Source organism: Leuresthes tenuis, unplaced genomic scaffold, assembly GCF_036924035.1.
Source record: "Leuresthes tenuis unplaced genomic scaffold, fLeuTen1.0.hap1 SCAF_10, whole genome shotgun sequence".
Classification (NCBI taxonomy): domain Eukaryota; kingdom Metazoa; phylum Chordata; class Actinopteri; order Atheriniformes; family Atherinopsidae; genus Leuresthes; species Leuresthes tenuis.
The window spans coordinates 13,130,462-13,146,811 of record NW_027325364.1 but is presented as its reverse complement, the minus strand read 5'-3'; the positions used below and the strand labels follow the sequence as shown (position 1 = coordinate 13,146,811).

At 42.9% G+C, this 16,350-nt stretch overlaps 2 protein-coding genes across 3 annotated transcripts; both read left to right on the top strand.

Annotated features, from left to right (window-relative positions):
* The first annotated feature begins 880 nt into the window (after positions 1–880).
* Positions 881–1,546, top strand: LOC140315680 (cortexin domain-containing 1 protein). Its single transcript, XM_072393274.1, has one exon. The coding sequence runs from the start codon at positions 921–923 to the stop codon at positions 1,104–1,106; it is 186 nt and encodes a 61-aa protein (XP_072249375.1). The 5' UTR covers positions 881–920; the 3' UTR covers positions 1,107–1,546.
* Positions 1,547–2,435: 889 nt separating this feature from the next.
* On the top strand, positions 2,436–16,271 carry setdb1b (SET domain bifurcated histone lysine methyltransferase 1b). 2 transcript variants are annotated; one of them, XM_072394174.1, is made up of 26 exons: positions 2,456–2,555; positions 3,195–3,290; positions 3,963–4,166; positions 4,252–4,418; positions 4,510–4,553; positions 5,996–6,122; positions 6,205–6,375; positions 6,501–6,702; positions 6,783–6,856; positions 6,946–7,136; positions 7,572–7,701; positions 8,476–8,710; positions 9,931–10,044; positions 10,355–10,697; positions 10,809–11,070; positions 12,069–12,159; positions 12,249–12,365; positions 12,541–12,710; positions 12,801–13,025; positions 13,627–13,797; positions 14,323–14,453; positions 14,698–14,717; positions 14,828–14,946; positions 15,035–15,291; positions 15,386–15,474; positions 16,108–16,271. In XM_072394174.1, exons 2-26 carry the CDS (start codon positions 3,280–3,282, stop codon positions 16,223–16,225), a joined length of 3,783 nt encoding a protein of 1,260 aa, XP_072250275.1. In that variant the 5' UTR covers positions 2,456–2,555; positions 3,195–3,279; the 3' UTR covers positions 16,226–16,271. The 2 variants fall into 2 exon arrangements, with proteins under 2 accessions (XP_072250274.1, XP_072250275.1); XM_072394173.1 differs by lacking the exon at positions 3,195–3,290 and having other exon boundaries at positions 2,436–2,555.
* The last annotated feature ends 79 nt before the right edge of the window (positions 16,272–16,350 follow it).

The following is a 16,350-nucleotide window of genomic DNA, read 5'->3' as shown; positions in this document are numbered from 1 at the left end:
GGAGAGCCGTGCACTCAGCTGATCACACTCATGTAAGATTTAGACTCCTTCCTGTTGTCGGGACCTCGGTGGGGTTTTATGTGCTCATCCGAGGAAACAAAAGCCAGCTTTGATTGGCCCGTATCTGTCTTCTTTCCTCTCACCGTGTGTCGGTGTGGTTCTGTGGGTATGTGTGTGGACCGGTTTCCTCTTTCATCCTCCTCTCTTTCACAGGCCGGGGGTGGAAACCCTTGGATTTGGTTGTGTAAGGCAGGTTTGCTGCACTTTCTTTAGGTTGCACTTAAGTGGAATTGTGGGTCTTATAAATCCAGGTTTTTGTCACATTTTAAAACACAAAACCCCAGCAGTTTTCTTTTTTGGTCCATCTTGTCCACAAGTGATAATCAATTGTCACTTGTGTGTCTGTTAGTGGCATCAGAATACAAACAATCTGCATTTTCTTCTCCTTAGGATCAGTTTCCAACCCTTCTCAAGTGGATTGCCACGAAGGTGTCATATCCTCTTTCTCCTCAACCCCTTTTACTCCTTCTTTACTTTTTTTTTTTTGCCTTATACTCTTAGGCCCAACAATAGCCCGGGTGCAGTGTTTCTATGCATGCACAAAAACAAAAACGTGTGTGCAGCCGCATCAGATCCTGTGTCTGCTGAAGTGTCGTCTCCTGAGGAGATGCGCTGGTGTTCTAATCTCAGGAACAGTCCGATTGTTACCAAACTCCTTTTAAACAATTCATAGAGGACGCAGGTGCCAAGTGCGGCTCAGTGTGGCCCCGAGATTATCTTGTTCAACACATGTTGGTACTGGGAGGGGGAAACAACAGAAATAGATAAGAGAGAGTTAGGTGAATAGGACATAGACGGATTAAAACCACTAGAGGAGTAACTTTTGTTAAATTAATAGACAGTTGTTGAGTTTTCTCAGCATGGACCCTCCAGTTGTCCCTGCGACCTGGATGGATGTGGATGTGGACCTCGGTTTTGCCCTCTTTTTCTTTTTCCTCCTCTGCTCCTTCTTGTTGGTCACCATCATCCGCTGTGCTCAGCTGGTGCTGGACCCTTACAGCGCCGTCTCTGCGTCCGCATACCAGGAGGAGCAAACGGAGGAATGACGGAGGCCAGCGACCACTTCAGGCTCCTCATGAGGAATAAGAATAACGATACCCGCGCAGCCCACAGCGTGTTTTTGTGTCCGGGTCCACGTGTTGAAGAAGGTTTAAACTTTTGTTTTGAGGGCATTTTGTTGCCTTTTCTGCTCCACCGAAACTTTGTGCAAAAGCTGCAACTTCTAGTGATGTTAGGGCACAACGTGGAGTTAATAAAGTGGTCCGCTTAGGAGGAGGTGGTGGAGCCGAGGTCAGAAAACTCAACATTTTAGTGAACGCAACAACATGTGAGGGGGGAAAAGCATTTTAGAAAACCCAACTCGTAAATACTACAACAAAAAGGGGGGGAAACATCTGCATTTCAGAGAGCACCATCACAGAAAACACAGTTAAAAAGTTAGAAAACCCAAAAAATCTAACGTGTTTTTTTTGTTTACTTTCTGTATTTTATGTCTTTAGGTGTCATATTTTCTATTCTGTTGTCGTGTTTATATATATATATATATTTATATATATATATATATATAATGTGTTTCTTTGGATTTGCTGTTGTGTTTTGCACCTCTGGGCCACTGTTTCGTTGCCAAATAGCAGGTCTGGAAATACTACTCGCAGTACACGATACTGACGTTCACAGCTCCACTTCACAAAGTAGCAAAACAAAGTTAACCTTAATTTGTTCCAGGAAAAATATTCGAAACAGACTTTACCATCTGCTCATGACAGCAGAATCTGCACGGTGGAAGCTCTCTGATACAAACAAAAGCCAGTCCCCTCCACAATAACAAAGTGCAGATGTTCAAAAGATCTCAATGTAAAACAGATGCTCTGTTCTTTCTTTTTAAATTGTTTCACTTTGTTTTGGAAATTTTGCACAAAAGAATCTATGTTTAATCAGCTTGAAAGAAGTTTGGAAACTTGGTGGATTTAGTATTAACCCTTACCCTCCAAATTCATCCCTCGAAACAGACGCTTTTCTCTTTCAATAGATCTTGAAGTTTGGGACCACAGAGAGAAGAAACTGAGAAGAATATGTTTGGTTAAAACTCTTCCATGAAAGATGAGACTCTGTAGAATTTCAATTTCAAAAACTCGCAATGATTTGGCAAACACTTTAAAACAATATTCAGGAGAGAATGGTGCAAAGGCAACAGATGAGTGAGGTGAAACTTTCTTACTTTTAAAGGAGGTAGTCTCCTTTTTAATTAATACCAGAAACAGGGTTTTAAAAAGTTGTTCTGGAGTATGTTGCTGACATTAAATCACCCGATAATAAACTGGATAACCGCTCCGGTGGGTGGAGTTTTTTTCTTTTCCAGTCATCAGAGCGACCTGACACCGCCCACTTCGGATACCCTGGGATGCAAAGCGTGCGATACCCATTGTAGCTAGCCGGTAGCATTAGCAAAAGGCTAACTTTATATCTGCGCCAGACAGGATGGAAAACAGTGAGGGGTGAGTGGTTTTCAGATCAGGTATTAGTTGTACCGTCTGTTTTTTCATTGAGAGCCACTCGACACAAGAGTGTTTGCTTCCCAGCCACTTGCACCATCATATTCTGCACGTGAAACAAATTATTTTGCTCATGCTAAGCTAACGAGCTAGCATGCTCACCCCTGCATCAAGATGCGGTTTGTTGTCTCCTCGCTGCCCAACTTGCTCGCAATTAAGTGTTTATGAACTCGTGGCGGTTTACATTAACACTCACTCTGACATATAATAGGTTATTAATCCCTGTTATCATACTGGAATTTGATTTTCTACGTGTCTCTTTTTGTGCTAACAAGTTGAAGGCAGACGTTTAATTAACTCCTGAAGCATCTTTACAGTTATTTTCTGTTGTTTGATTTACTTATGCAAATCAAATGTTATTTATTTATCGTGTCTGTCCAAATTTTTTTGCTTCCATGTTTTTACTCGTGAAGTGCATCTTCTTTCACTGTGTGACTGGTTTGTAAACAAAACCATTGATATGTAAATTAGTTTCTTCATCTACTTCAACCCGTTAAGTGTTTTAAGGATATATTGCATCTTTGCTGGATTTTTACAACTCGTCTCGTTAGTTTGCATGCATTTGTACTGTTTTCACCTCAGAAGATCATGAGCTATATACAAAGGAGATAGCAGAAACAGCAACTGTCTCTACAAACCTGCCCTGTACAGACAGGATGATAATGTAATGTTGATCAGGTATGTGCACACATGCAAGGAATCCGGTTAGCTTAGCTCTCAGCACAAACATAAAATATAGTCCATACACATGTACAAAGAATGGAGAACTAGTGGAGAGTAGTGCAATTATACTATATGATGACAAATGATTCTGTCAATAAGACAGTTGGGCCTTACAGACTTATCCTGGCAATGCAGATCAGACTTTGAATAAGCATTAGCGTGATTTTTAGGATGAACGAATTTCTCACAACCACATGCACTCAGTTAAAGATACACCATGTAGCGAAAACTGTACAGTCCTGCAACAAATCCCGTCTGCATACCCACACATTTTATGATGATCGATCAGGACGTTTGGTGCTGATTAACTGTTTTACTAATCGGTATTTTTGTTGTAGTCTTAAGATGAGAAACAAAATGCCACTGAACAAAGCCAAAATCACCATAACGTTCCAGAAAATAACTGAAGTTTCCGAAGTTTTGTTTTGGTTTCCTTTGTGGATTTTGTTGCTGTGTTTTGCAGGGCCACCAGACATCTCTGTTTTTGTTCAGTACTGGTGTATAACTTGTGTTTCAGGTTCAGAATTGTATGTAATTGAACTGGGTTTGTTCTGTCAACACCGGGCCAGTACCTTGCATTGTGTCCATATGCTGCCACAGGTGTGTGAACTTGTGTTCCCTCCTCAGAATGGAGGTGGACGGCTGGGACCCGAGTCTGGAGGAGGAGTTTGGTATCTCTCTGGATGAGCTGAAGAAGTGGATTGAAGATGCTGTGGAGAACAGTGACATTGTGCAGAAGAAAAAGGCTCAGCTGACAGAGCTTAAGGAATGGGTGGAGCAGAAAGAGGAGGAGGAGGCGAAGACAGAGATGCTTCTCAGCGATGCCAATCAGTGAGAAGGGATTTACTTTTCCTCAGAAAGTGGGGCGTTTGTGTTTTCAGAGCCACTCACGTCTTTCCTCTCCACTCCGCTGTAGGTCTGTCTTGGAGTGTGAGAAGCTGGTCAAGGCAGCTTATCGAAGGAACGGCCTCGTCTACCGTGAGAGCAGCTCAGAGGACGAGGGAGGCGGAGGAAACAAGCTGCCCTCTGAAGTCATTGAGATAGATGATGATGACGACGACGACGTCATTGCTGTGGGCTGTTGTAAGTGGTGGCGTTTGGTAAAGGGATGTATTCAAATCAATGTGAATACTGAGGTCATTATTTATCTTTCTCCTCTCTTCTGCACCATCAGTGGTTCCTCCGAAGAAGACTTTAACTCCTGCCAAAGACCCAGCGGTGAGAGCCTAGAAATAAGTCTGTTTTTTTCCATACTTCACCTCTTATTGTTTCCTGAATAATTGTGTTATTTGATTAACACTCTTTGTGTAAAATTCCCTGATATTTAAAAAGACTATTGGGTGCAGTTTCTCTGCCAGTTAAAACCATCTCTTGAATTACATTTAGCTTTTTGTTGGGCCTGGACTCCTCTAAGGCTGCATTTATCTAATTTTATGATAAGGACCAGAGGATTCTCTCTGCTGTCCTTGTATGTAAAACCTTAGAACCGAAAGAGGGCGAACTTTCTTTTTCACATGACTGTAAATGTTTTATCCCCATCTACCTTCAGACCAAATAAGTTAGCTTTTTAAAAGGTGACAGGCCACACAAGATGAGATCCATTTTAGGAAGATCTAATGCTGTATAATTAGACAGATAACACATTTGAGTTCAGTTTTCTCTGATTCATGTGGCTCAGACATGTGACAAACGGTTAGGTCAGGCTGGTCATCAAAGGTAAAACCATGCTGTGATTTATTTGAGGCCACGATTCTTCTAGCCAATTAATCAGATGGTCAAATGAAACCACAGTTAATTTGCCTGCCAAGTAAATGTGATAAGGTCTAACATTCTAGAAAGATTGCCGTCGCAAAATGTTACATAAAAGCACCGAGGTGGCCATCTTAACACGGTACCACCATGTTCAGCTGGCATCCGATTAGTGGAGCGTAATGCGTGTCTGAAAGGGGTTTATTTGGTGCCCAAAAAGGGGAAAAGGGCCGTGATAAGACATCATTAACAGGGACAGTCATGTTCAGTTGTGGAAGAACAAAACGGTTTCAAAGAGAACTGCTCACACATTTGCTAGAAAGACCAGTGAAAGCCTCCATGGGACTGTATTCAGAGGCAGGATGTGAAGGTTCTGCCATGGCCTCCACAGACCTCTGACCTAAACATTCAGCAGTTGAAAATCTGTGCACAGCTTTCTCTTGATAGATCTAGATTCTTACAGAACTCTTAAGAGTTTTGAAAGAAGAATTAGTCAAATAATGCAAAAGTGCTGATAAGCCGGTATTCGCCAAAATGTGGCCAAACTTGAGTACGCCAGCGTATATCTTCAAATAAAGTGAATTAAATCTAAGACATGCATAATCAGCGTCAGTGTATATTATAGGTTCCAAGTGATGAGTAATAAATAATGTTATTTCCACAATGTTATTGGGGAAAAGATGTGTACAAAAGTAGCCAGAAGCAGATGAATTCTTGAAATTGAGACAAATTTTTTGAGCAAAGTTCTGCAGCATACAAGATATTCAGCATGTAAGATATTCACCTGGCTGATTAGGTTATGGATCCTTCATAAAAAAAAAAGTAAAAATAGCTTGCTTTTCATGTCTCTTCTGAAGTAGACTGCCGGGTTTTGCTCATTGCTGTTACTTGTTCTCCATCTATGACACCAGTTAAAAGAGGCCTCCGCAGTTCTACAGAAAACCTCCCAGCAGGTGCAGAAGTTGGTCCAGATTGCCTGCAAGCCTTCACCTGGTGCTCCCTTGCTTCGACCTTCAGCACAGTCTTCAGCTCAGTCAGGTAAGCACACACTAAGGTACACGTGTGACACTTATCAGGAGGCATAACTGATACCAACGCGTTTGGCTTTTCGACCGCTCAGGCATTCAGAGTTCAGCACCGGCTGTGATCGTATCCCAGGCTCCATCTCAAGCGCTGACCCACCCGAACCCTAACGTGAAGGAAGATGAGCTCAAGATCGGAATGAGCATCTTAGGAAAGAAACGCACTAAGACGTGGCACAGAGGCACCCTCGTTGCTATCAACCCCGTCGGTGTGTTTCCCCTCCTCTGGTTTCTTTTTCGAGTTACCTTTAAAGTCATTTTAAGCATTCGGCGCTTCAGGCTTCTGAAATATTTTGCACTTTGCCCCTTTTTTCCACCCTCTGTCTGTATGCAGGAAATGGCATATTCAAGTATAAAGTGAAGTTTGATAAAGGCAAAAGTCTGCTGTCTGGAAATCATGTGGCGTTTGACTATAACCCAACACTGGAGAGTCTGTTTGTCGGGGCTCGTGTAGTCGCCAAGTATAAGGATGGCAACCTGGTGTGGCTCTATGCGGGAATCGTAGCAGAGATGCCCAACAACAAGAATCGCATGAGGTGGGTGGAAAAAAATCTGAAGAGATGTTCAGGTGCTGATCGACTACGTGAGTTCATCGATGTCCCGCTGTGTGTTTCAGATTTCTGATCTTCTTTGATGACGGCTATGCTTCATATGTGATACTGCCTGAACTCTATCCAGTTTGCAGACCATGTAGGAGCATTTCTCAGGTTTTCTTTGATTTAAAGTGAAGCCCTCGTTTGTGGGAAAATGAAATAAAAAGATTATTTCTGTTTTGATAGTGAAACATACTTGGGAGGACATTGAAGATGCTTCTTGTCGAGACTTCATCGAGGAGTACATCTCCGCCTATCCCAGCAGGCCAATGGTGCTCCTGAAAGTCGGCCAGATAATCAAAACGGAGTGGGAGGGAACCTGGTGGAAGAGCAAAGTGGAAGAAGTGGATGGAAGCTTGGTCAAGATTCTCTTTTTGGTATGCCAGCGCCAGAATTATTTCTTCTTTTGGTGACAAAAATTCAGGAAACAGCTTATATCCTGAGATGAAAACATCAGCATGTATATGGAGTTTTCTCCTCTCACCGTGTAATAGATAATGACATTTGTAACCACGGTAACAACACTCAAAGGAGATGTCTCCTCTCAGATGAGTGAGGCAATTTAAAACTCGACTAAGACTAAAACCTCGCTTAAGCTAACTCTAAAACCAAATGACAAATCTGCACGCAGACGTGTGTCTGTGTTGATCAAATACCCCAAATCGTTCACTCTCTGTGGGGTGAGATGGTAAACGAGCCCTCGGCGAAACCTCCTTTACTATGAGTGCAAGTAAGAAGGCGTTCCGCTTTGAATAAATCGCTGATTGAGCAGTTGTAAGGCTGAATTTGTTGTGTCGCCTGGTGTTGAGCAGGATGACAAGAGGAGCGAGTGGATTTACAGAGGATCCACCAGGTTGGAGCCCATGTTCAACCTGAAAATGACAACAGCAAACACCCACGAGAAGAAGCTGGCTGGCCAGCAGAGGACGAGGCCTAACATGGGTAACAGAACACACCGCTTCAGACCAGCGTCCACACAGACACAAACACTACTGTGTAGCTACTGTGCCTAAGTGTTTGGGACAGAGTCACGTGTTTCTTTGAGTTCCCCCTCTGCTCGTTAAGTGTAAAATTCTAAATCGAACAATTTGGACGTGATTAAAGTGCTCACACCAGGCTTTAATTTAAAGTCATTTTAATATATTTCAGTTGCACCGTGTAGAAATGACACTTTTTATACATAGTCTCTTGATTTCAGGGAGCCATGATAGTTGCCATTATTCAGCGTGAGGTGAGTAGCTGTGTCAGTGAAAGTCAAGGAAGCTATTATGAGGCTGAAGAACAAGAGTAACCATTAGAGGCACTGCTCAAACGGTAGGATTATCAACATCAGCTGTCGGGAACATCATTAAGAGGAAAGAATGAACTGGTGAGCTCTGTAATCACAGAAAGACTGATAAGACCTCCACTGCTGATGAGACCGCGGAGCAGAGGGGTAACTCAAAGAAAAATGGGGCTTTGTCCCAAACATTATGGAGAGCACTGCATATTAAAGCAGAAATACATTTTATTTGACTTAACTTTCATTTATACAAGTAAAGTCATTGATGCACTCATTCTCAAGAGAGCTATCTTGAAAAGAGACGCATTAATAATTCATGAGAAATACACTTTGAAAAGGCTTTCTGTCAAGATGATATGTTAGCACCCTTAATCGTGTGTGTAGTTATTTAATGATGACTGATTATTGAATGGCCTTTTTTTTTTAATCTCCAGGGGCATTGAGAAGCAAAGGCCCAGTAGTTCAATACACCGGGGTCGAACACGTTGGAGGGTCACCTGTCAAAACGCCGCAGGCCCCGCCCAGTCAGCCTTCAACAACGCCACAGCTTCAACAACGCCCACAACCCCCACAACCCCCACAACCCCAACAGCCCCAACAGCCCCAGCAACCCCAGCAGCCCCAGCAACCCCCCCAGACCACACAAACTGTGCAGCCACCACGTGTTGAGTGAGTATGCTTATAAACAAGTTGCAGACACTTCTAATGCTAGTGTAGTTAGAATGTATTATATAGCAAAAACAAGGCTACGATACAGTCGTGTTTGTTGACCACAATAGCATTACTATGTTATAAATGTTCAGTCAGAGCTTCATTAATCAGATCATTTTCACACTCGTTATTGAAATGTTTTATCAAAGGATCAAACTGATCAATCAAAGCAACTTTATACTGACCTGTAGTGATTCTACCTTCCAATTGGACCCAACCAGTGTCAGAACAGACACATTCTCTCACTAAAGGGGTCGAAGACTCCGGTTTTTCTGATACTTTGTCAATTATTGGTTGGAGAGACAGGAAGTTCAATGCATTTCCTCCCTTGATTGTCATTGGAAATGTGTGGTAGCGAGCAGTGAAAATGTACCAGCTTGGAGGCCAGATGAAGAGCAGGAGGAAAACGAGAATGTCAATTTTATTGGTTTCACCAGTACAAGCTGGCAGGAACAACTGTAACCCCTGCGTGGCTTTAAGACGACATGGGCAGACAGAGACTGCAGACAGAGCCGTAAAAGTAAAGATGATTAATTAATGGACACGTCACTGATAAAGATCCTCTCTGCACCCTGGATTTTGAACTGTTAGCTGTCGATGTTGTTGACTGAGAGAGTTCACCTGTTTTTTCTGCCAACACTGGTTTCCAAGCTACAAAAACGCCACCAAATCCATTCATGGCAATATCTGAAGATTTTTACCACATCTATTTTCACCACTTCTTTTTCCCAAAAGTCTGTCAGCTGACGTTTTTTCTCTTAACAGTAATATTGAGTTGATTTACAACATCGTTGGATCTAGATCACGTTGAGGAATACAATGCTATGATTGGTTGCTATGTCGTTGGCTAGTTAAGTTGCAAACGGCTAATTCAGCTTTAAACTTTGAGTTATTACGGGGCGCAATTGTGAGAGAAAGGGAAAAACTTTTAATATGGGGGCGGACTATCAAGTATATATTTACTTTTCTGCTAAAACTCCAGAGCTAAGTGTCGACAAACGGGGGCAGGATTTGGAGAAGTGAGAGTTGTCGTACAGTTAGCTCCAGCTTTTAGCTCCAAACTGAAGCTGAGGATCTCCCCCCCTTCATTATACTTTACTGTATGTAATGTTACAATGTTGTTTCGGGTGTTAATTTGCATTACATATTTATATGTGTTGCTCCTCACTGTTTTAAAGGAACAAACATCAGATGGCAAAGAAGAGCACTTCTCCGTTTGTGCCGGGGGTGGGGGGCACCCACGCCTCCAAACTCCTGCTGTCTGCATCCACCACTTCCACCAACTTCTCAAGGTGAGGTCACCTTTTTGTACGTTTTTGTGTTTAAGGTAAATAAAACCTGAATGCAGCGATTTCCGGAGCTCATTTGGACCCTTTTATTAAAAATAACTCAAAGACAACACCGTGACTCTACTTGGTAACCATTTTTTTTACGTTAAACCTTTTTTTATTTTTTAAGATTTTATTGCATCTTATACAGAATTTTAACCGTTTGTGGGAAGGTTGTTGTTTGATTTAACGATACGCTGCACATAAATGAGCCTCATTTTCAGTAGAAGGGATTGATTTCAGTTTGTATCTTCTTATCTTTTTTCATTCATAGTGGAAGAATTTTGAGCGCTCCAAACACTCCTACAGCCACTTTCACTCAGTCGTTTCAGAGACTGGTGCCCTCTCAGCCTCCCGCTCCACCTCCTCCTCCTCCTCCTCCTCCTCTTCCTCCTCCACCTCCCTCCGTGGCACACACGATGGCCACCATCCCTCACCAGCCTTCATACAGAGCCCCGACAGACCGCATCTTCTACCTGGCGCACACGTGTCAGCCTGCTTGCCTGAATCGCGTCCGACCAGTAAAATCAGACGTTCACCGAGGAAAGAACCCCCTCCTCACACCTTTGCTGTATGATTTCAGACGTATGACGGGGCGACGTAAAGTCAACCGAAAGGTAAACGCAAACAGCAACACTGCTGAGGACTCGTGAGCAGACACATTTATTTCTTGTTTGGAGTTCTATTGGTCTTGTTTAACCTCCCCTGTTTCCGTGTCCACCCTCCAGATGTCTTTCCATGTGATCTACAAGGCTCCGTGTGGACTTTGCCTGCGTAACATGGCAGAGATCCAGCACTACCTCTTCCAGACCCGCTGTGACTTTATATTCTTAGAGATGTTCTGTCTAGACCCCTATGTGCTTGTCGACCGGCCCTTCCAGCCACAGAGGCCCTTCTATTACATTCCTGACATCACTGGTGGAAAAGAGGACATCCCACTTTCCTGTGTCAATGAGATTGATACCACCTCACCTCCTAAAGTAGCCTACAGTAAGAACGACATTGAGATTGTTCCAGAGGAGAGATTCTTTGGGTTTGTGCAGAAAAGAGACTGCACAGTATGTTCAGTGCATATATATATATATATATATATGTATATATATATATACTTGTATAACCTCCTTAGGGGATCGATGTCAGACATTGTTCCTTCTAAGTGGACCAATATTTTTACTGTTCCTCGCTCTCGATTCCCTCATGACCCACGAAGGCTGCCTTACAGAAAACAACAGCCTGGTGATACGTTGCCATCTCACAGTTTAGTTGAGTGCGACATGTGGACAAACGCATCAGTTCTTATGAGACAGGGCTTAAAAGAAACCTGTCATACCTTCAGTAGGGATTTGGCTTTCTGCTTGTGTCTGCTGAATTATAAAAGCTTGTGTTTTTACTGCTGAAATATAGGCCTAATTACCTTATGCCTAATTATTATTAATAAAATAGGTGCAGAGATTAAAGTGCTACCTTAAATTTACCAGGTAGATTTGATTGTTTTTGTTTTACTTTAGATTAAAAGATGATCACAAACCTGAGGTTTTATAAAAAAGTATCAGTTGTCCTCCACAGTGATACACTGCAGGGAATAAAAGTGCTGTGCTTTGTGCTCATCAGACATTCCCAGAGCCACGCCGGTCAGGTCAGCTGATGTTTTTAATCTGGTCCCAATTTTTATTTATTTTGTTTTTTTAATAAGCCGATGGATTAAAGCGGTCCGTTTCCTTAAATTTCAGCAGTTTATTTGAGTTGAAGGCGTGCCGGTTCTAAAAAGACCCCAGATTTAGACTTTTCCCCCTGTGTGTTTATGTGTAAATTAAGATATGAAACAAAATCAATTCAAAATGTTAAAAAGAGCCTGCAGCTGAATGTTTGTTGCTTTGTACAATCAATATTTTGAATTTCCCACACTGGGGGATGAAGAAAGTATTTTTCTGTTCTATTCAAGATGGATTCTGTGAGAGGCTGACAGATGTTCTTCTCCTCTCTTTAAGGTAAAGAGCGTATTCCTGAAGACGGAGTATTTATTAACACCAGTGCAGACTTCCTGGTTGGGTGCGATTGTACTGATGGCTGTCGAGACAAGTTAGTGAAGCTTTCTTATATATATCTGACACTGCTAATACACTGAATTTGTGTAATGAGGTCTTGATATTTTTTTGTTTTAATTATAGGTCCAAATGCTCTTGCCACCAGCTGACCCTTCAGGCTACAGCTTGTACACCGGGGGCACAGGTCAACCAAAACGCCGGATATCTGTACAAGCGATTGGAGGAGTGCCTTCCCACAGGGTCAGCCACTGCACATGCATAATGATACAAAAGCCTCCCCACTGGTTGTGGACTCTACAGAAAGACTAACTCACTCTGACCCTTCATAATCTAATAAGAAGACGGTTACTCTTGAGTATAACAGCTAATTAGGTTCTCATGTTTCTCTTCCCTTTTTTTCCCTGCTGTTCCTTAGGATCTACGAGTGTAATAAAAGATGCAAATGCTGTGCTCAGATGTGCACAAACCGACTGGTGCAGCACGGCCTGCAGGTCCGTCTTCAACTTTTCAAGACTCAGAACAAAGGCTGGGGCATCCGATGTCTGGATGACGTGGCCAAGGGCTCGTTTGTCTGCATTTATGCCGGTGAGGAACAAACTTGGAATTATAGGTGGTGGAAAACGGGCTCGAGTTTGAAATTCATATCTTTGGTATTCTTTCCTGCCACTTTTACAGGCAAAATCTTGACAGACGACTTTGCAGACAAAGAAGGTTTAGAGATGGGTGACGAGTATTTCGCCAACCTCGACCACATAGAGAGCGTGGAGAACTTTAAGGAGGGCTATGAGAGCGAGGCTCACTGTTCAGACAGCGAGGGGAGCGGCGTGGATATGTCCAGGATAAAAATCCAGCCGTCTGCTTTAGTATCAGGCAGCGGTGGGGGGCGACCACTCAAGCCAGGTGAGTGTGAGCATCTCTGATTGGTTATCAGGCGATCAAATTTCTTAGCGTTTACCAAGCCCACATAATGAATAAATGATTGAAACATCACTGGTCAGAGCTGGTTAAAGCTGAACTTTCTGACCAGCAAATGATGTGAAAGTGAATGCATGTGATCTACGTTTTTTGACAACCCAAATGTGCTTTCTTCTTATTACCTGATGCATTTCCAAAAATACAGCACTTTATTTTAAGTTGTTTAAAAAAACCTTTTCTGTCATATGCTTTTGTATTTTGAGTCAAGTTCAAAAAGGAAAAAGGCCAACAACCCATAATCTGCCAAAAGGAGAATATCCTGGAATTCCTTTTATGTTGGATTTGGAAGAAATAACCAGGAAGCTGGAGTTCTTTATGCTTTCACTGACGGAGTTCTTGGAAAGAAATTTAGAACAAGACTAAATCTGAATGTGAACGTCAGACTTAAAGGGGAAAAAAAAGAAAGTCTCATATCTGTGTATCTCCAGCCGCCAGACAGGAGAAGCTTCTCTGCCATGTTTGGTTCTCACCAAGCCTTAGCCAGTGTGTCTCTGGGTGTATCTCACTGCTTTTCTCCTTCTCGCAGCCCAAAACTCGAGCTCGTCAGACGACAGCAATGACGATGAGGACAAAGACTCAAAGAGCGAAGATGAAAGCGACAGTTCCGATGACACGTTTGTGAAGGACAGCTACTACAGCTCCAGTTCTGTGTGGAGGAGTTACACCACACGTGGTCAGCTCAAGGGCACCAAGGAAGGTTAGCTCGCTGCAAATTTGATATGCAACTCTGAGAAGGTCGTGTGTAAAAGGGTGTTTGCTTGGCAGCCAGATGAGTCATTAACAGGCTCACGCAATGTTCTCCTGGTGAATTAGACTTTCTCCTTCCCATTTTCTCACCTCGCAGGTGAAATCTTGATAAATGACTTTATGTCTGTCTTGCAGCTGCTTTAGGCCTGTATCCCTAAATCCCAGCAGCACAGAACAGAAGGATTACTTTGTGCACTGTTGGAGATCTGCATTTAGAAACAATCAAGAGAAATGAAATGATTTAAGGAGCCGAGTCTTTAAAGACTACATGCATCGATATGTTACGATTATGATTATGTTAAGTGTTACGTTTGAGCAGAAATGAATGTGCTGTAGTGAAAGACGAGATTAAAAACAAGCTCTGCAAAGATCTTCGAGGAGGAAAAATGTGTGTGTTTTGGTAATTGAAAAGATAATTTATATCATGTGAGATAAAGATGTTGCCGTGACAATGCTGCTCGCCCTCCTACCACAGGGAGTCAGGACAGTAAGGACGGATTGAGCGTCTCAGCGAAAGCAACAGATGACGAGAAACCACCGTCCATGCCAGAGGAGACGGGAAAAAGCAAAGTGGCGTCTTGGCTGACAAGCCAGGGGCTGAAGAAGGTGTGTAGATAAAAGAAAAAAAGCAGAAATAATAATGATTAATGGGGCTTTATTTCAAATGGAGGAAATGCAGCTCCTTTGTGATATTATTCTAAAAATAAGTATCTTAGATGCAACTGAAGATGTAATGTGAGGTTTTTAACAGGAAAAATGTAAAGAGGACTCCGATTTTTAAATGGATTTTGCTTCATAACTGCATTGCATAATGATAGATAACCCTTCCTTTGCTGTTTGTCCATGACAGGAAACTGGAGACAACAAGAGGTATGTATGAAAAGCCAAAATATGCAAAAATGACCCAAGAATGACTCAACAAGAATGACTCAGAAACCAGTGAACAACAAAAGATTGACTGATTTTCTGATTATTCTAAGTAACATAAAGGCAGAACTGGTGAAGAAGCAGGATGTGATGACTCTCTCAGACAGCGACGATGTTCAGACCATCAGCTCAGGATCTGAGGACAACAAGGAGAGGGAGAAAATCACTACAGGTGCACGGAGGGAAACGGGATCTGGGTCTGAGTCTGCAGGGTTTTTCACTCTTTCGCCTTTTCATTCTTCTCTTTCTTCCTGCTTCAGGTGTGACCAAAAAGCAGGTGGCCGTGAAATCTACTCGAGGCATCGCCCTGAAAAACAGCCACAGCATGATGGTAAAAACCGGTGCGTCTGGAGGCATGGGAGGGTCGGGGGGTCAGGGGGGGAAACTTGGACAGCAGGGCCCGACTGGAGGAGGTGGAGAAAACGCTCCCAGAAACACGCGCCTCTTCTTCGACGGGGAAGAATCCTGCTACATCATCGACGCCAAGTTGGAGGGAAATCTTGGGCGTTACCTCAATGTAAGATGTTGAAATTTGCACAGCAACTATTGTCACCTAAATGCAGGTTTTCCCCCCCTAACACTGTCACCTCTTCCATCTCTCCGTGTTACAGCACAGCTGCAGTCCTAATCTTTTCGTCCAGAATGTGTTTGTGGACACACACGACTTACGGTTCCCCTGGGTGGCGTTCTTTGCCAGCAAGTGAGTTTTGTCGCAGTCAGTAAAGGTGCTACGTTATGAAAGGTTATGATCTTTACTACTACAACCTCAAATTTCATGGCATTTTGAACGCTGTTTTATGGCTCCTTTACATCAGAGTTCAGGGACCATGTTGAAACACGGATTTTCTGTTCATAAAATGTAATAACAAAGTAAAAACAGAATGTGCCTGTTATGGATCATCAGATGTGAAGCAGCAGCGTTTCATGTGACAGCAACTACCACTCATTATGCAACGATCATCTGCTCAATGGGAGCATTTTGAGCTCAATAAATCTATATAAGTGTTGCGATATGATGCTGCAGCATCGGGGGGGGGGGGGGGAGCATGGAGGCGTTGTTGCGTCGCTATTTAGTTTTTATAGAAATGTTTTAGTCTGTTTTTACTGTAAAAATGTGTTTGTTTCTATAGTCCCAGCTGTTGAAATGTAATATAAATGAAGTGGTTTTTGGTTTTCTTCTCACTCCCATATTCACGCAGTCAGAGTTCTGTGGGCAAACCTGAAAATATGGGTTGAACCTTCAACTCTTCCAGTAGCGACCGTTGTGTCCCTGGTGGTGTCGGGACGTGCTTCTGTTCTTGCTCTTACTTTGCCTTCTTGTGTGCCCGTGCAGGCGGATCCGGGCGGGCACGGAGCTGACCTGGGACTACAACTACGAGGTGGGCAGCGTGGAGGGTAAAGAGCTGCTGTGCTGCTGCGGATCCACAGAGTGCAGAGGAAGACTGCTGTGATCCATCTGGACTCCTGACGTGGGAAACTATAAAAACAACAACAAAACCCTTCTCAACACTGTAGCTTTTGTCTTTTTTCTTTTTTTTTTTTAAAGTTCTGTGAATTTTACTGCACGTGTTTCGTT

Excerpts from the sequence above, each read along its gene's own strand:
- LOC140315680 (XM_072393274.1), top strand. The coding sequence starts at position 921 with ATGGACCCTCCAGTTGTCCCTGCGACCTGGATGGATGTGGATGTGGAC.
- setdb1b (XM_072394173.1), top strand. Across the intron at positions 6,376-6,500 it reads CGTTGCTATCAACCCCGTCG|GAAATGGCATATTCAAGTAT; the intron begins GTGTGTTTCCCC and ends GTCTGTATGCAG. Across the intron at positions 6,703-6,782 it reads AACAACAAGAATCGCATGAG|ATTTCTGATCTTCTTTGATG; the intron begins GTGGGTGGAAAA and ends TGTGTGTTTCAG.